At 38.2% G+C, this 20,765-nt stretch overlaps 1 protein-coding gene and 1 pseudogene across 28 annotated transcripts in view; both read left to right on the forward strand.

The window, feature by feature from the left end:
• ABI3BP (ABI family member 3 binding protein) overlaps positions 1–20,765 on the forward strand; it is a 262,627-nt gene that overhangs the window by 80,090 nt on the left and 161,772 nt on the right. For all 28 annotated transcript variants that reach the window (XM_033211435.1, XM_033211443.1, XM_033211438.1 and 25 more), the window contains exons 3-4: positions 13,745–13,813; positions 17,572–17,704. In XM_033211435.1, the coding sequence (XP_033067326.1) occupies positions 13,745–13,813; positions 17,572–17,704 (202 nt within the window). The remainder of the gene's footprint in view (positions 1–13,744; positions 13,814–17,571; positions 17,705–20,765) is intronic.
• On the forward strand, positions 5,193–6,343 carry LOC117084518 (annotated as a pseudogene).

The raw sequence follows: 20,765 nt of genomic DNA on the forward strand, positions 1-20,765 counted from the left end.
CGTTTCTTCTGTGTCATGTCTCACCAGCAAAATAGTAAGCTCCTGAGGACCAGAGCTGAGTCTCACCTTCCCTGATGGGCTCCACAATCAGGGTGAATAAATTCACAGCTGTAATAGCTGGCTACCCAGAGTTTCCTAGGGAAGGTTCCTTGCCCAAATAACAAGTCCCTAGTTGCCTATAGTAAAAATATCCAGGAGAAAAAAATTATTCAACTGGGGTAAAGGGTTGACTCTACCCTATTAGTAAAGTAACTATATACCCTTTTTTATCTGGCATAGTTATGGTTGACACCTGCTGTTCTGATATAATTAATTGTGCTCCCTTTCTTTCAATAGTACCCCAGTTTAGTTGAAAAATCTATAGGCAATCTACATACGGGAGAAAGCCTAGAAGTCTTAGCATGGTCCCCAGATATTTCACAATCTGATCCCGAGGTAATAGCCAGCCTTTTCTCTGCCACTGGGGATGCTCTGCATCAAGAAGAAAGAGACAAAATCAAGGGTTGGAGGGTTTGCCACAGGTTTGCCACTGCTGTGTTCTCTTCTCCAGGCTGGGCACATAGATGGTCAAATACTGGAGTGGCAGTTCTTATCAGCCTGTTAGCTGATGATTTAATATTTTTGAGCACTTACAATGTGCTGCGCTAAGGGCTTTATGGAAATGGGTTATTAAATCCTTACAGCAACCCCATGAAGCAGGTACTATTAGCATTCTCTTTGTCCCACTGAAGACAGTCCCCAAGAGGTTAAGAAATCTACAAGTCACAGGCTGACTCCTGAGCCTGTATATCCGAACACCACGCCAACGTGCTTTTCTCCATGGCCTCTAAGTGTTCTGGTAATTTTGAACTCAATGTTAAAAACTCATCTTGTATAAATTATTCCTGACCCCTCACTCCTACATGGAAAAGCTGACAAGAACATCTAAAAAGAAAGAAAAACCTTTGCTAATTTGAAGGCTTTGACTTTGGATACCATCTGAGAGCTAATGTGACCTAGCTTTATAAATTGAAAGAAAAATATCCAAAGTCCTGATAAAGAAAAATATCCAAACGCACTTCCTGTGGCGATAACATGAACAAAGTGGTGAATTCACTGGAAAATGCATGTGTGGGAATGTACAGTCTCTACTTTAAAATCAAGCCCCTGCCAAGGCTTAAACCAGTTAACAGACAACACTCTACACTGAACTTCTCCATGGGATACACATATAAAACACGGGCAAGGAAAAAGCTACAGGCAATAAAGCCAACAACTGTAATGCCTAACAGGTCTGCTAAACTAGGAACGGATGTGGCAAGTGGGTAAGAGAAATCGTTTTTAAACATTTGTGGTGTCGGGGAGAGAGTTTGCCAGAGCATGCAAGTGAAGCAGGGTTAGTTTGGGACAGTGGCTGACGGAGATGCTCCCGACTCTATCCTAGGAGCACAGGAAATGAAATGACCTGGAACCTCAGCGTTGTGGTCAGTGTGCAGGCACTGGAAGTGGAAAGGTTGGGGCTGGCTTCACAGATGACCAGTGCACTTAAAGGAACTTGCATTCTGGGTTTAATGCCCTGCTGTCACTGTCATGAATTCTTAATTTATCTTTCCATTTTATTTTGTAAGTGAGGTCCTATCAGACAACAGAGCAGGCGCAGAGGGCTTGGAGCCTGGGTTCCTGTGCTTGGCCTCCCAGCCCCTCCCCCAGTTTGATTCTCTACTGTCATGTCCTCCAGCCTTGGTGTCCCTGCTGCTTGGCTGCCTTCCACTTCCCATCCCTATTTCAGCGACATCAGCTGCCCTCCACCTCCAGCAGGGACTTGGGTGTGCACACCTCCGTGATGATATCTGGCAGGGCATGGTGGTAGCAGTCCTTGCGGTGTCTGGCAGTGCCACTGTGCATTAAGTAGGGCATTTGGTGGGGGCAAGCCTCCCTCTCACCTGCTTCAGGTACACAGTATGTCCCAGTGCAGAAATGGTAGTCTCTTGGGGGTCTATGAATTGGGGTGGCAGACCTGTGGGGAAAGGAGATTGACTTTTTTCCCCTGGGGGGTGGGTTGGAGGATAAGGGCAAAGCACTTTGGTCTTGATCCTGGGACTGCTGCTGGAGGGAGATAGTAAGTGGAGGGGGAAGGGAGTGGGCTGAGGGTCTGCACCCACCTGCAAAGTGTAATATTAAACAGCAAAGAAACATGATGATGGGCCAAGACAGAGATGGTGGAAGAAAGTACAAGTTGAATGTTGTGCCTTCAATGGCACTCTTTTTAGGGTCCTACCTTTTGATTTTGCATCCGACCCTGGAAATTATATAGTCAGCCTTGGGTGAAATGCATGCTTTTATCACCTTCCCTGATGGGCTCCACAATCAGGGTGAATAAATTCACAGAATGAAAGTAAAACTGAGAAAACCTCCAATAATGTCTTCCTCAATGGATTGTCTTTAAAATAACCCTCTGTTTAGAAAAAGTACATGCATTTTTTTCTTCCAGACAACCTTAGAAAGCTGTAAATGGTGACCAAGTATGGCAGAGCCATTGGGAGTACACATTACTGGAAAGAGATGCCCTCTTCTCCCCCCGCCCCCCCGCTTGTCTTCCTCCCACACCCCTTTCCCCACATCGTCTCTTCCAGTCAATGTCGCACTCCCATTTCGTATGTAGAGGCTCCACTCACGCTCTACAGCGGGCCAATGAGGGGCTGCTTCTCACTGCTGTTACTCAATTCCAAACAATTCTGAGCAACCCCTCTTGTGACAACATCTGCACCAACATGAGCTGTAAGCTCCCTTCAGAACAGGCCTGTGAACGTTCAGGAATCCTAGCAGTGGCTGCTGTACCTAGTCATTTTTGCATTGTTGCTCTGTGGTACGGCTGGCTGCACTTCTGTGAGAAGCTTAACCTTCAGTATGAGCTCAGCCTGCCAGGGGCCTGGTCCTGCAGACTGCATCTTAAAGAGTGAGAGAAGCCAGAATTCTCTAAGCCATGGGGCAAAACAGAGTGTTCTGTCAAACTGGGTGTGGGTTCATTATTCAACAGATCTTGTAATGTTTAATGGAAATAATTACTGAATAGTGTAGGATTTGCTTTAAAATTTGCTCTCCAATTATTTTTCAGGCAAAGAAGGAAAAAGTGTTTTGTTCCACATGAAAACATATACTTTTTCTGAGGAAAAAAAATAACAGTGCTACAAATAGGACTTATTAAAGACGAATTGTTTGATTACTCCCTTTTCAAAAAGTATTTGTGCTGATTGTGCTATTTCCCAACCCTCTAATTATTTTTTTCCTTTTCTGCCTGCAAAGCCTCGGGCTTCATTCATCTTTATTCTAGCCCCAGGCATTAAAGGGGTATAAGAGCAGATTCATTCATTCTTTCGGAACATGCTTATTGAGCAATTACTATGTTTCCAGGTTTAGAGGTACATGCATAAACAGAGCATGAACTGAAAGCCTGGCCCACATCCAGAGTGATCCTCAGCCTCTTATGGCTTTCTTTAGAAGCTTAGGAATACTCTAAAAGGTGGAGGACTTACGTTACTTTGTGATGCTCCATAATTCTATAGACATTCTTTTTTGTGTTTAAGGGCAATGTGCTAGTAATCTACTGAGTGATGTATTAAAAATTAACCCTGCATATTAATTTAGTCAATTATATTGTATGTATTGTATTAATGTAGTAAAGTTGGCACAACACTGACATTACTTATGCTACTCTGTATTCTACTTGAGCTTCAAGCTACCATGAAATTTTGCCAAGCTACAACTTAGCACATGCCCAAGCAGACAGCAGGATTTCCCCAATTTTCTAGAAAAATACCCATCAGTGTTTTTCTGGAAGTGACGTCCTGCTTCCTGAAAGAACATTAGTGATGTTCTTGAGTTGGTCCAGACTTTCAGTTGCTGCTATTCTGGCCTTTTCATATGTAATTATTTCAGGGTCACTTAATTGTCATGGATGGTTGGGTTTTCTGTAGTTGTTATTGATTCTGTCCTGTGGAGTGATGGCATCAACAATATTGGAGCCTATCTTTTTCCAGCAGTGGTCTTCAGGGTGGATGTGGACTACAGTTGAGTTATGAATCATTTTTATACCCCGTTACTGAAACCAGTTTGCTGGTGTGGTGTCAATTTGGTTTTATTACTCAGTTCTTTGTCACCGGAATAGGACAATGGGTGGGGTGGGTGGGGCGCAAAGTTGGTCCCCCTGCTGAAACTTAGAACTACTTTACCAGTAGCCTTCAATAAGTGACGAGACAACAGCATTCTACTCTTTTTACATTCCACTCCCCACAGGCCTGCCCGCCTCTGCCTAGACTGACTTCTTCAGTGGGGTTACCCTCTCCCTTCTCCCCTTCATCTACTAACAGGCCACAGGGGACCCGTCTATAGCAGGGGCAAAGGCAGCTGACAGCCACAGAGCCACAGAGCCTAGGGTGCTGGTGAGCTGTTTGTGTACCTGTTCCACGGCCACACTTAGGAGGTCCCTTTTTTGAAAACTGACTAGTGGGTGAGTGAAACTCCCTGCTGGAGCTTAAAAGATAGCAATATTTCTCAAGGGTGTTTTTCAGGCAGAGATTACTCAGGGTTAGTGTTGATGAAATGCAGTACAGGAGCTGTCGGCCAAATGTCAAGAGCTAGAGGATGCTTAAATTTAGATTATACCCGCTCAGGTCTGAATATAGCTAAATGTGGCATGTGGACACTTACAGATGCAAATAAGAATCGACAATATTTCCGTTATGGAGATTTCCATGGGCATAGTTGTTTTTGTTTTTTTAATTCTGTGGCTGATTTTATTCTTATTAAGGTCTCATGATGTGCCACACTGGCTTCTAATAAAAGTAGTTACCTTATTTCATCAAATTCTAAAGCATCTTTAACTGTAAATCAGTCTGCTATTTTATATAAAACTAAGAAACAATAAAGTTGCTAATTAATGGTACTGCTCTTGCATCCCTTGAGGCTTTTATTTTATACTTATGGAAAGAGCTTCCTTTGACTCATTGATGCATACATTTTTATGTTGTCTGTTCTTTTTACAAAAGAGATCATTTCCTTTTCTGTAAACTAGTTTAGAAGCGTTTTAGATTAATGAAGTTGTGAAGATAGGTGTTGTGTAGCCTGAGGCGGCGGCAGCACGGAGGGTAAGAGCAGGTGCTCTCGGGCTATGTGTTGACCAGCTTGCCTCACACCACCCCAGCACGGTTTGTGACATGGAAGGTTTTCTTCTTGAGGAAGTAAAAGGTGAAGCCAAGAATAGCATTACTGATTCCCAAATGGATGATGTTGAAGTTGTTCATACAACTGACATTCAGAAATATATTCCATGCTTTTTTTAGCTTTTATAATTCCTCAAGTGAAGTAAGTGAGCAAGCAGTGAAGAAAATATTCTCCAACGTCAAAAAGAATGTGATAGGTTGGTATAAATTCCATCGTCATTCAGATCAGATCATGATGTTTATAGAGAGGCTGCTTCATAAAAACTTGCAGGAGCATTTTTCAAACCAATAACTTGTTTTTCTACTATTAACACCAAGTATAACAACAGAAAACTGTTCTACTCATTGACTGAAACATGCCTTATATAAACCTCAAAAAGGACTTTTTCACAGGGTACCTTTAGTGGTTGCCAGTCTGGGTATTTCTGAACAACTAGGTTATAAAACTGTATCAGGTTCCTGTATGTCCACTGGTTTTAGCCAAGCAGTAAAAACACACAGCTCTAAATTTTTTGAAGAAGATGGATCCTTAAAGGAGGTACATAAGATAAATTAAATGTATGCTTCATTACAAGAAGAATTAAACACTATATGCAAAAAAGTGGAAGACAGTGAACAAGCAATAAATAAACTAGTAAAGGATGTAAACAGATTAAAACGAGAAACTGAAAAAAGGAGATGAGCGTAGATTCAGGCAGCAGGAGAGAAGAATGTCTAAAAAGACCCTCAGGGGAATGTTTTTCCTGGTCAAGCATTATGGACCTTTTATCCAGATTCTGAATTTCTTCAATCACGTTATGTCTTTCAAAACCAGACATGTTTCTGAAAGTAGCTGTAACTACAACCTCCACCTCGATGTAGTAGCCAATCTGACCTTAATGGTAGAACACACGGACATTCCTGAAGCTAGTCCAGCTAGTAGACCACAAATGATTAAGCATAAAGCCTTAGGCTTAGATGACAGATGACAATTCAAGAGATCACGGCAGTTAGAGATACAAGACAAACCATCTAAAACAGATACTGATAGTAGTTACCAAGAAAAAGCATCCACAATGAACAGCCCAGAAATAGATGAAGAGATTTAGAAAATGAAAGGATCTAGTGAGTATCCAGTCTCCTACATCTTGATCCTTTTAACCTAAAAGGAGATTTTTAAAATTTGACTGATGGATGGGTAAAGCCAAACATTTCTATTGTTTTTTCTATGTTGAGCTACTTGCGCTAATACAGATGAATTCATTTGTTTTTACTATGTTCCCCTGTTTGCAGTAATCCACAGATTAAGTCTTGACATGTTTAATTTATAAAGTACTTTTTTGAACATCAGATGCTTTTATTTCAAAATCTTTTTTCACATTTCACTAAGTTGTTGAGGGAAAGGCTTACACTGACACATTCTTTATCACTGGAAAAGTGAGGCCGGGCACAGTGGCTCACACCTGTAATTCCAGCACTTAGGGAGGACAAGACAGGAGAATTTATTGAGGCCGGGAGTTAGAGAGCAACCTGGGCAGCAAAGTGAGACCCATCTCTATTTAAAAAGGAAAAATAAATGGAAAAGCAAGAATAGAAAAGAAATAGAATTTATTTTCACAATGTGGAAAGAAATGTATATGAAAATTTACTTTTTATCTAAGTCATTAAAATTCTCCTAAAGTGATAAATTTTTTTTTTTACTTTTTAAAAATTATACTTTAAGTTCTGGGGTACATGTGCAGAGCATGCAGGTTTGTTACATAGGTATACAAGTGTCATGGTAGTTTGCTGCACCCATCAACCCATCATCTATATTAGGTATTTTTCCTAATGTCATCCCTCCTCCCGCCCCTGACTTCTCAACAGGCCCTGGTGTGTGATGTTCCCATCCATGTGTCCATGTGTTCTCATTTTTCGATTCCCACTAATGAGCAAGAAGATGCAGTGTGTGGTTTCCTGTTCTTGTGTTAGATTGCTGAGAATGATGGTTTCCAGCATCATCCATGTCCCTGCAAAGGACATGAACTCACCTTTTTTTTTATGGCTGCGTAGTATTCCATGGTGTATATGTGCCATGTTTTCTTTATCCAGTCTATCATTGATGGACATTTGGGTTGCTTCCAAGTCTTTGCTATTGTGAACAGTGCCGCAATAAACATACATGTGCATGTGTCTTTATAGTAGAATGATTTATAATTATTTTGGGTATATACCCAGTAATGGAATTGCTGGGTCAAATGGTATTTCTAATTCTAGATCCTTGAGGAATCACCACACTGTCTTCCACAATGGTTGAACTAATTTATACTCCCACCAACAGTGTAAAAGTGTTCCTGTTTCTCCACATCCTCTCTGGCATCTGTTGTTTCCTGACTTTTTAATGACTGCCATTCTACCTGGCATGAGATGTTATCTGATTGTGGTTTTGATTTGCATTTCTCTAATGACCAGTGATGAGCATTTTTTTCATATATTTGTTGGCTGCATAAATGTCTTCTTTTGAGAAATGTCTGTTCATATCCTTTGCCCACTTTTTGATGGGTTTTTTTTTCTTGTAAATTTGTTTAAGTTCTTTGTAGATTCTGGATATTAGCCCTTTGTCAGATGGATAGATTACAAAAATTTTCTCCCATTCTGTAGGTTGCTGCCTGTTCACTCTGATTATAGTTTCTTTTGCTGTGCAGAAGCTCTTTAATTTAATTAGATCCCATTTGTCTATTTTGGCTTTTGTTGCCATTGCTTTTGGTGTTTTAGTCATGAAGTCTTTGCCCATACCTATGTCCTGAATAGTATTGCCTAGGATTTCTTCTAGAGTTTTTACGGTTTTAGGTCTTACATTTATGTCTTTAATCCAACTTGAGTTAATTTTCGTATAAGGTGTAAGGAAGGGATTCAGTTTCAGCTTTCTGCATGTGGCTAGCCAGTATTCCCAACACCATTTATTAAATAGGGAATCCTTTCCCCATTCCTTGTTTTTGTCAGCTTTGTCAAAGATCAAATGGTTGTAGATGTGTGGTGTTATTTCTGAGGCCTCTGTTTTGTTTCATTGGTCTATATCTCTGTTTTGGTACCGGTACCATGCTGTTTTGGTGACTATAGCCTTGTAGTATAGTTTGAAGTCAGATAGCATGATGCCTCCAGCTTTGTTACTTTTACTTAGGATTGTCTTGACTATGCAGGCTCTTTTTTGGTTCCATATGAAATTGAAAGTAGTTTTTTCCAATTCTGTGAAGAAAGTCAATGGTAGTTTGATGGGGATGGCACTGAATCTATAAATTACCTTGGGCAGTATGGCCATTTTCATGATATTGATTCTTCCTATCCATGAGCATGGAATGTTTGCGCGTTTGTTTGTGTCCTCTCCTATTTCCTTGAGCAGTGGTTTGTAGTTCTTCTTGAAGAAGTCCTTCACATCCCTTATAAATTGGATTCCTAGTTATCTTATTCTCTTTGTAGCAATTGTGAATGGGAGTTCACTCATTATTTGGCTTGCTGTTTGTCTGTTATCGGTGTATAGAAATAATGGGAAATTCAACTCAGTTATCAATAGTCTTGTTGTTTTTTTCACCCAGTATCATTCTCGGTGCCAGCAAGGGTCTGGCATGTTTAGTAAAGGAAGATCATACATTTGATTTAGATGTTTTAAGATATATTTTATAAGAAAGTATTCCACTGAATTCTTATTTATTCAGAATTAGTATTATATTTTTTCAGATGACTTTTCAGCACCTGCGGAAATAGGCTTAACTTTTTTTTTCTTTTTCTTTTTTTTTTTTTTTTTTGAGACACAGTCTTTGCTCTATCACCCAGGCTGGAGTGCAGTGGCACGATCTTGGCTCACTGCAAGCTCCGCCTCCAGGGTTCACACCAGTCTCCTGCCTCAGCCTCCGAGTAGCTGGGACTACAGGCGCCCACCACCACGCCCTGCTAATTTTTGTATTTTTTAGTAGAAATGAGGTTTCCCTGTGTTAGCCAGGGTGGTCTTGATCTCCTGACCTCGTGATCCTCCCGCCTCAGCCTCCCAAATGCTGGGATTACAGGTGTGAGCTACCACACCCAGCCTTTTTTCCCCTTTATGTTACATTCCTGGGATAAACTATACATGGTAATAATTTATTATTGTATTATGTGCTGCCGGATCCAGCTTCTGCCTGTCAGTATATTTTTAGAGTTTTTTTAGAGTCATCAATATTTATGAATGAGTTTGGTTTGTAATGTTTATTGTGAAATACTTGCATTTTGGAACCTAATGATCCTTACTGTAAAGATTTTTTTGAACATTTTCCTCTCTTGTAATATATCCTTAGACTTTAGTACACAAACTCTGCTTTCTAGAAATCACCACTGTTACTAATACTTAATTCAAACTTTTTGTGTTTGACATTGTTACAGTGTTTTTTTTGTTTTGTTTTGTTTTTGTTTTTCTAAGACAAGGTTTCACCGTCACCCAGGTTGAAGTACAGTGATGCAATCTCAGCTCACTGCACCCTCTGCCTCATGGGCTCAAGCAGTCCTCCCACCTCAGCCTCCTGAGTAGCTAAGACTACAGGTGCCCATCACCATGCATGGATAATTTTTGTATTTTTTGTAGAGATGGGGTTTCACCGTGTTGCCCAAGCTAGTCTCAAACTCCTAAACTCAAGCGATCCCACTACCTCGGCCTCCCAAAGTGCTGGGATTACAGGCTGAGCCACCATGCCTGGCCTTTGTTACAACTTTAATTATCTTTAAGAACCTTATGAAACTAGGTATGATTTTTCCTACTTTGCAGGAAACTGAGGTACACAGAGGTTAAGTACTTTGACTTGTACTAGCATGTAGTTGCATAGGATTTAATCTGTTTCCAGAGTCTGTGCTCTTATGTCCAGAAATTTAGTTTAATGAAAAAATTGTTAAACGTGGCAAGGGCCTTTTTCAGACCCCTTTACCTAATTTCTTTTAGGATTATCTTGGTTTATTTCATGCTTCTTTTGTGGACACTTTAATGGCAGAAACTTTGCATGCAGAACTAAGCTTCCCTGTGACGACATTCTGAAGCAGTGAGGCTTGTAATGCAGGCGTGCTCTAATGGGAGCAGACCCAAAATGTGAAAATTGGGATTTATCAAACTGCAATTATGAGAGTATTACTGAAAAATCCGGTAATTAACAAAATATTTCAACAGTAGATTTCCTTAAGCAGTAAACTGCCCCTGTCCTCCACCATAGGGCATTCAAAATATTAAGCAAATTAGATTTAATTAGTCTGCAACATTGTATAGAATTAAACATTAGAAATCGAAACTGTGTTAAGGTAACTGCATTCTCTGCAACTTTTCCTAAATTGTCGTTTTAATTATATCTTTCTAAATGAAGTAATACATATTGGCAGAATTCCAGTCTACAATGTATTTGTTTCCAGGCCACTGTAAATCCACAAAGAATCTTATTGTACAGAAAAGAAATAGAAACCCTTCTTTTTTTTTTTTCTTTTTTGAGAGGGAATCTGGCTCTGTTGCCCAGACTGGAGTGCAGTGGCGCGATCTCAGCTCACTGCAAGCTCCGAGAAATCTTATTCTTTAGTTTTATTTTTCCACACCTGTGTCCCCAGTAGCACACAAAGACTCCCAAACTATGTGTATGTTGGAAATATTTAAATGAGCAGTGAGAGCCAACACATGCACCCAGGTAACGACATTTGTTCCAATTTGTAATTGGCTGTAACAGCCTAGGCTTTATGCAAAATAACTGTGATCATAACAAAAGGTGTTTTTAAATTGCTCATATAACCGTATGTCTTGGATCATGGTACTATCTTTGACTTCTGTATATGTTATTTTTCTAGTGTTTCAGATCTTTTTATAAAAACCTCTACGCATTAGGCATAATTAATCCATATCAAGGAAGAATCTAAAAGGTTAACTCTAAGAGACTGTTAGAGTGAGAACAATTTAGGAAAACTAGGGGTTTTGTTTTCTAAAAGTGAATTCCTGAGATTTATTTAAAAAGTATTTTGTAGACTTGATTAAGATAGTTACATAACTTGCAGGGCCAAGAACAAAATAAAAATGCAGGTCCCCTGGTTTAAAAACATGAAAACATTGTTGTTAAAGACACTAAAATATAAAGCTTTTTCCTTTTTGTGGTTTCTCATTTTGTCATGATTTTATTTATTTATTTATTTTATTTACTATTTGATGTCTTAGTAAATAAAAAATTTAAAATTATTAGCATGAAGTTTACTTTGTATCTTTATATTGTTCAATCCCAGGTTTAAATGCAAATGTAAGAGCCTTTAACTCTTAAGTGAAATTACTGAAATTGCACAATTCATATTTTACAGTTTATACATGTGTATTTTGCATATGTATTTTGTTCCTACCAGAATAGTGGAAATGCTGCACAAAACTAATTCAGCTGTTTATTTCACTTCTTGATATGTGCACATTCTACCAACACTCTTCTTTCAACTTATTTCTGAACGAGGAAGAGTTGGAAAAAACAAACAAACAAAAAAAACTATGGGTTTCCCTCTCTTTCCCTTTTCTCCTTTATCATTTGCAGCATAAGTGGTTGGCTAATGCGTGAGTAAGAAAGGATATGATAGAGTTTCTTGGTCATTGGTACCTTAAAGTGCCATTGCCTTCTTTCTGCATCTAAAGCAAGTTCTGGTTTGAATGGAAAGTACGGCCTCTCACAGCTCTGGGTGTCCCCCTCCTTACCTTTTTACTGAATGGTAAATGTGACATACTTACCTTGTTCTACCTTTTAAGTCTTGCTGAACTCCCACACATCATGGTTCCTTTGGAATTATATGATAATGGATTCCTCCAATGCCTTAAATGAGTGGGGAGGCAAGAAAATGCAGACATGCTTATAGCTTCTGTTTCCCCCACTCACATGCACGCTATATTGTCCCATCAGACTTCCCTTACAAAACACAAGTTCAAAGATAAAAGTATTAAGAATGTCAAGATAGTGACAGCAGGACCTTAAGCATGGGGCCCTTCTGAGCATGGGGCTCTACGTGACTGTATATGCCACATGCCCATGAAGTCAACCCTGCCCCAGTTATCTCATCTACAAATTGAGGTGATAATAGTAGTGCCAGGTAGGATCGCCATGAGGGAGTAATTAAGTTATGAATATAAGGTTCTAAAGATAGTATCCTGCACATAGAAAGCACTCAGTACATGGTAGTTTATTGCTGTATATCTCAAAGAAAATCAGGAAATGGTTATTGTATTCCTACTAGGAAACTTGTTTATTTGATTTGGGTCCAGCATTCCTTATATGAAACTCACTCAGCAAGACCTGCTTTCAAACACACGAGACTGGGACAGAATGAATGCTCCTTTATCTGTGTGGTGGGCAGGAGGCAACTGTACAATAATGAGGCAAAGGTCTGAGGTGAGTTCATCAGGCTGCCTGAGTTAATTTATTCCGTGGTAATTACTGGAGCAGGTTATAGCCAATAGGGCTACGTAAGGTGTCCTGAAAAAGACAAAGGCACAAGTTACTAAGAGAAGTTGAGTTGCCAGGTAGTTTCTATCTGAAAATAGGTCAGTCTGCAAAGCCTTGGGCAAGAAGGCCTCTGCTCCAAACTCATGGAGGGGAGACATTTGAACCCAAGATGAAAACAAAACAAAGATATGAAGTCTGCCTGAGTAAGTAGGTGTGAATTCTGGCTGACTACAGCATCCAAATGAAATTTCTTATAGAATGAGTTTCAGAGGTTATAGTTCCAGAGAAACATTGTAAAGAATACTCATCAATCCATTAATCCAATAGAGTTGCTTATAAATGCTGTTTCATATGCCCAAAATGCATTTGGTTTATTTACATATGTGTAACCAGCCATTCATTTTGCAAACATCAATTTTTAAAAATTTATTTGATAAATTATTAGTTCCTTATTGAGGTAGCATATGCTGATTGCTTTAATATAATTTTATTTAAAACTTAAATATCTTGAGATTACCTACGTACATTTCATTGAAATATATTTAAAATGAAAATTATGCCAACTTATAAATTGTGACTGTTTAAAAATTGCTCATTAAAAATGAGTAGCTATGAAAACAGGCTGAGCAATTACATAAACAGGATACAAATTAAGAAGGGCGTTATAAATATTCCTGTTCCCATTGAAAGTGAGTGATTTCAGCTCATACAGGTGAGGCCCACGGTGTCTTGTGCAAGTAGAAGTTTTCCTTCTCTGGAGCATCAGGATTGGCTTTCCTTGAGGAGTGGTGTAACAGGATGGACATAATCTGATTTTTTAAAAATATCTTTGCAGAGAAAAGAACTGATGAAAACAGCGTTTAAAATCTGTGCATAGCATGATTCTTTTAAGACTTCTCCCTCACTCTTGCCCATTTGGTTTGGAAAATCTGGATTTAATTTTCATTTTAATGAGTTAATAAACTTCTCAGGAAGTGTTAACTTTTCGGATTACTGGGTCCTTTTGCCCCCTGGAGCTGCGGTTATGGAGGATGACTCAGGGAATGCTGAGTCAGGGTAGGGGTGTGCTGCCTTCAATGCTGATTCTTAAAGGGTTTTTCTGATAAATAATGTTATTGTTTCCAGATGCGGAGCCGAAATATCTGATAGTTGTGCGACCTGCTCCCCCTCCAAGTCAAAAGAAGTCATGTTCAGGTATAGTCCTTTGCATTGATTTTTTTTTTTTTTTTTTTTGGTCTTTTGTTAACTCTGAACCATGACTTTTCATCTCTTTTGGACCCATGGAGACCAAATGCCTTGAGAAGCTTTAGGAATGTAGAGGAGGTGTCAGCCCCGGGTCAACAGTTTACCCTTTTGGAGAGGTAACACAGCCTGGTGGTAGAGACTACTTGGGATTTTCTCCTGGTGCCACCACTTGCAAACTGCAGGGAGTTACAGAAGTTATTGAACCTCTCTACTCCTGGATTCTCCTGCATCATAGGGTTGTCGCTGAGGATTAAATGAATTAATGATGGCGCCTGGCTAGTCAGTGCTCATTTAGGGTTAGCTTCTATTAGCCTGTTTCTATTTTGCAGTGTGTGAACTCAGGCCTAGTATCGTGCCTTTCAGATGTTAAGGGCACAATTTTATGTCTCACCTTTTCTAAAGGAGACTGTTTACATTTTAAAAGGATAACTCATGTATGTGTGTTAAATAGATTAGCACGTAGGTTTTATTTACTCCTTATCTCTCCCTTCTAAACCTCGTCATTTCAATCAAGGAAGGATTTCTTCCATAAAATAAAAATAATAGCAACATCCATGTTTCCAGGTCTAGGAAGACTTGAAACAGGAAAGTAGATATATAAATAAGTAGAAACTTCATATCTAACTAAAGATTAAAATTCTATGTCATCTAATTTTGCTACCAAAACTACTTCTCAGATCAAATACTATAGCTGACCATTGTTATAAGGAAGAAGCTGTAAATATGCTTTTTCTAGCTGATGTTGCATCTTCCTAACTCTGTATAGAGTTGATCACAAAATTTTGTTTTTTCTTTTCTTTTCGTCCTTTTTTTTTTTTTTTTTTTTTTTTTTTTGAGACAGAGTCTTGCTCTGTGGCCCAGGCTTGAAAGCAGTGTCGTGATCTTGGCTCACTGCAAGTTCCGCCTCCCAGGTTCATGCCATTCTCCTGCCTCAGCCTCCCAAGTAGCTGGGACTACAGGTACACGCCACCACGCCTGGCTAATTTTTTTGTATTTTTTAGTAGAGATGGGATTTCACCATGTTAGCCAGGATGGTCTCGATCTCCTGACCTCATGATCCACCCTCCTGGTCTTTCAAACTGCTGGGATTACAGGCATGAGCCACCAAGCCTGGCCTGCTTTTATTTTTCTAATGCGAATGATCTCCAAATAATTATTTCCAAAGCACATTCATCTTTTATGGTACACTGGACACCACACAATAAAAGGATCTTTTTGTTTGTTTGCTGTATTTTTCTAGAGGAATAAAATGGGAGAAAGAGCACTCAGCTATTCAATTATATTGAATAGCTTAAATCAGAAATCAGTTGCTACAATTCCCTCCCCTCTTTCTGCTGATTTCCACTTCTTTTAAGAGCAGCATTGAGTGGTTAAGCATTTTGAAAAATACTAATTCTTTTTCCTGGCCTCAGATCATCCCAAAGCAAAAGGGAAATTCCAATCGCTCCTTACAACTTGTTAGTGAGAGTTGTCCAGACAGTTTTCCACATACTTGAAAATAGATGTACTCTCAATATTTCAAGACTGTACTTCAGAAATACTGAGCCACAAACTCAAGAAGCATCAGTGTGATTCCATGGGCTCTGTTTTCAGATGAATACTCATTGAACTGTTTCTTGATAGAAATATGATCATAGTACAAATATACAAAATTATATAAGGAATGTCAAGAGAATGATAATGCCTTAGCACTTTATAACTTCATTTTATTTTGAGGATTCTATGACATTAGCCTTAGAAATTATTGTTTACTTTATGACCAGCTCAGGAAATTGCTTCATCTTGCTCAGGATATAACACCCCACCTTTCTTTTTGGATAGCAGATACAACTTTTGTTTTTGTTATCTGCATTTAGGAATAACGTAATGACTAAAGGATTAGCTTCCATTCATTCTATATTTGTATCTGCCACATACAATTTAATTATTTAATTATTTTTATATTAAGATTCAACCTTACTGAAATAGTTATTCGGTCATACAAATAATTGGGAGACCATTAGTTTCCCTTGGTCACACAAGCCTTAGGTTCCTTACATGGAAAAATATGTCTGTCTTTCATCGCTAAATGGCATCACCTTTAGACATTGAGAGCCAAGGCAGTGATATCATAAAAATAAAACTAGATTGTGATAGAGGAGACCCAGGATTTGAATTTTGACTTTGCTCTTAGTGTGACTTTGGACAATCTTGAAACTTCTCTGTGCCTTATTTTTCATCTGTAAAGTGAATGAGATCATTGCATCACATTAGTGAAAATCAACTCAGGAATTGAAAAGGGAAGATCAGAATCATCCCAGGGCTTGTTGAAACTATAAGTGCTCCTGCCTTCACTGCAGATTCTAATCTGCCCTCATTGGAGCTCATACATGACGATTTAAATCACCATCATATGGGGCACAATTACAGCTGGGTCTGCAAAAGTTAGAGAAGAATAAACCCATGTTTCCAACCATGTAAATGATAACTGTCTTTGAAAATTATTTCAAATATCTTTAAAAGTCAGCTATCCTATAAAGAGGCAATTTGCCACCACTAGGTTAGGTGTATTCTGTGCTAAGAAGGGTTCTTGCTTGAATAACAACTTACAGAACTTAAATTTAACAAAAGGAACAAGCCTGACACAATTTTGAAGAGCATTTGATTCAGATGACCACCAATAGGCTAATGCAAGGGGCACTCTCCTACTTACCTTAATGGAGGTCACAGGCCATTTTGCCATTTGGTTCCCACTTCATTAGATAGCACAAGTTCTTTCTAGAGCAAATACGACATACATAGTCTCATGAAATAAAAGAGGGAATTCAACACTAATACAAAGCATGTATGTTTTATGTTCTGTATGGTTTTATTAGGCTTTCTCTCGGATTTTTATTTTATTTACTCTAATTATTAATGAGTCAGTGTTGGTTTTCATGGTTGAGGTTCTTCCTGTTTTTTGCTGCCCTACTTCCGCAGTTTCAGATAATTTTGAAAGTGCAAGTGCCTGCTCCTGTGTACTTGAACACAATCTCCAGTGATTTATTAGCATAACCCTTGGCATTATTTAGATTCAGTTGGCACCATCAGAACAACTGTGCTTCCTGTGTTACTCCTACTCTTCCAGCATTGTTAAAAAAAAAAGTATTTGCCTTTTCCACTTAGGACTCATTGTAAAATATACTTATTACAATAACATCAAGGGATTCTACACTTCTAAACAGGTTGAGAAAAAGATTATAACCTACAATCTAGATAATAAGCTTTCTTTTCTTGTCTTAGATGTTATTTCATACTCATGCACAGTCCCGGGAAAAAAAATAAACATGCTTTCATTTTATCTGTAAAAGAAATGAAGCGTGTGTGTGTGTGTTTGTTTATTTCACTCATCACAGCTAAGACCTCTATATCCTTTCCTGACCCACAAGAAAATAAAACTAGGTATAGCTGGATATTGTTAATATGCGTACATGTACGATATACATATACATGTGTATGCATATATACATATGCAGACATGCGTAGACAGAAATCTGAAAAAGGTATTTCATTTGATTCACATTTAAATTCATAGGCAAAACTTAGTAACAATGTGGACTATAGAAAAGGAAAGGAACTCGATGTTTTCACATTTTTCATCATCTTGCCAAGTCATCTTTATGTATTTTACCAGAATCATGGCAACTTACTAAATGTCTCCTGAATTAACCTGTATGCCACCTCCACAGGTAAAACTCGTTCTCGCAAACCTCTCCAGCTGGTGGTTGGTACTCTGACACCGAGCTCGGTCTTCCTGTCCTGGGGTTTCCTCATCAACCCACACCATGACTGGACATTGCCAAGTCACTGTCCCAATGACAGGTAATATTAGCACCTGCTTTTAATAGCATCTGTACATGCTTTAGAAGAATATGTAAGTATCAGGACTATTAGCATTGACTTAACACCTATTAGCTGTGTCCTGTTCTAGGTGTGAGGGGAACGAAGTCAGGGGCCCTGCCCTTGAGAGGGTTATCTACCTGAATAGAAAACACATACATGTAATTTTTTTCAAAAATCATAAACTATTATACAAGGAAGTAGGAGTCAATTAGCAAATGGGTGGTATCAATAATAAGTGTAATTAAAAACTCAGAAGATGGGGCCAAAGGCAGTTAAGAAAGACAATTATAAGTTGGAAAGTTGATAGGGAAAGGGTGGATCTTCGATCTCACAATTGAAGCGCTTGAATCATACTTCTCAAAGTGTGGTTCCCAAAGCAAGCAATATCACCATCTCTTGAACTTGTCAAAAAAGTGAATTCTCGGGTCCCCCTCAGACTCACTGAGTGAGGAACTCTGAAGGTGGGGCCCAGCCATCTGTGTTTTCACAAGCCTTCCAGGTGATTTTGATGCCCACTGAAGTTTGAGAATCACTGGCTTCAAAAACTGAAGAGAGATACACAGAGAAATAACCAGAGGAAAAGTAAGTTGGAAATGAAGCTACCATTTTCTTTGGAAGAACAAATGGGAAAAATCTAAGTATATTTTAAAATTACTGCCATTCATCCATCCAACCATTTGATGCATGTATTTAGATGCATTGGATGGATATGTACTGGGCACTGTGCTACATGCTGAACCATACTTCTAGGTTGTTTATAAAATGATGTTTGCTTATCATAAATATTTACTATATTAGCTTCAAAACTCAGAAATTTACTCTGGAAAAGCATTCAAAATTTTCAAGCTTCAATCAAGGCATTTTATTTTTAAAGTTTTCTATTCTAAATATGTTCAAAGTGATTTTTACATTTCAGAAGTTTTCTTATTCCCTTTTTGAATAAAAAAGATTTATTGGGGTATAATTTAAACACAGTAAAATGCACAAATATTAGTGTACAGTTTGAGTTATGACAAATGCATATGACCATGTATCCAATACCCATCAGGAAATAGAAAAATTTTATCACTCTAGAAAGTACTTTCCTCCAGAAGCAACCATTGATTTGATTTCTATCACCGTAGATTAGTTTTACCTACTCTAGAATTCCATATCAATGGAGTCATATAGTATGGGTTTTGTTTTTTAGCTGTCTTCTTTCACTGAGCATTGAGATTCATTCATGACATTGCAGACATCAATAATTCATTCCTTTTTGTACCCCTGAGTAATAGTCTATTATGTGAATATTCTAAAGTTTATTCTCTTACTGATGAGCACCTGAACTATGTTGTTTTATTTTTATGAGTACAGACTGTATAAACATTTTTGCATAAGATTTTGGCGGACATACACTTTAATTTCTCTTAAATAAACATAAGTGGAATTTCTGAGTTATAGGAAGATGTATATTTGACTATTTGACTATTTTTTGCCTAATTTTTCCATCTACATTCCCACACGCATGTAGGAGAGCTCTGATTGCTCCACATTCTAAAGTAGCATTTTGTGTTGTCAGCGTTTTTCGTTTTAGCCATTCTAGTGCAGTAGTTTTTCATTACAGTTTTGAGATGCATTTCCCTTATACTGAGGCTATTGCATACTTCTTAATGTGCTTTTTTGCTATGTTTATGTTTTTTGTAGTGTTTTATTTATTTTTATTTGTCCAAATCAAACTAAAATGAAGACACTTTAAAAGTGTTTATAAATTCTCTATTACCTTTCATCTGATGTTGGGAAATCTAGACTCAAGAAAAAAATCAAATTTTCCTTCATATGCCCATAGTTCTCAAGGGATGAATACTTGGGAAAACATGTAGAAGATATTTCCAAAACCCAATTTTTCAAAAAATAGTTTTGAAATGTTTCAAAGAATCTGAAATGTTTTTTATTTCACCCACCACGAATCCCATGACTTATTTTGTTTGGAAAATGGACTCGAAAGAACATGATAATTCAGATTCCTAATGGATTGGTCTAGGCTACCAACGCTGAGAAAATAAACATTTATGGATTGTTCTTTTTCCTTTTAAAAATTATCTTAATAGAAAGTTATGGAGAGAGAAAGGAAGAAGAGAGGAAGGAAGAAAGGAAATTTGGTAGTTTTACAGCAAAATGCAACCTGATTTTAAGGGTTACTCAACTTGCTTGATAAATCTGTAGGACTACTTGTTTCAATAGGTTCAGTAACCTGGCAAACTGAAATTTGGAGTAATTTTTCCCTCCTGCACTCAAGCCTCTCCTCCAATTTCACTTTGTCTTACTGACAATAATTCACTAAATTACTACTGTGAAATAATTTATCTGATGACTGATTCTAATTCATAGATATTGCCATGGTTTGACAGCACCCGGAGATAATGAATATAGAGAAAGTTAGGACAGACGACCTAATGGAGCTAGGATTCTAACCCAGGCCATTGACTCTAAGGCCCAAGCTACTCAGACCACACATGGGTCTTACCCTCACCCTCACCCCCTTGCGCACACACCCTGGCTCTACTCTTATCAAATAGATGGAATTATGCACATCAAATCACTAAATTTGAAATCAATAATTTCATTTTGAATAAAGTCTTTTGAAAGATATGACAAGCAAGATATTCTTGACCAAAGTGGGGAACCATCAGGACATGAGTTGAAGGGAAGAATTAAACAGTAATGACTAAAAAGGAGTATTTGGAGTACTTGTAAATTTCATTTCCCTGGGCTTCCTTTCTCCCTAATGAGCATAGTTAATAAACTGACATTTAAAGTCTTTGTGATGTTTGAGGAAAAAATAATAGTCCTGATTTAAAAGCCTGGAAGTACTGCACATATTAGAAGCATCCACATAAATCTGCCAGAACTACAAATTAGTGTGATTAGCAGCAGACTAGACTTGGAGAAATCTACTCTCATATGTTCATGCAGAATCTTTTTAGAATTTAGACAAATTCAGTAGGTTAGCATCAGCAATCATAGCTAAAAATGATGGTTATTTCCTGAAAATTGGAAGATT

Source organism: Trachypithecus francoisi, unplaced genomic scaffold (genome assembly GCF_009764315.1).
Source record: "Trachypithecus francoisi isolate TF-2019V2 unplaced genomic scaffold, Tfra_2.0 Lachesis_group0, whole genome shotgun sequence".
In the NCBI taxonomy this organism is placed as follows: Eukaryota; Metazoa; Chordata; class Mammalia; order Primates; family Cercopithecidae; genus Trachypithecus; species Trachypithecus francoisi.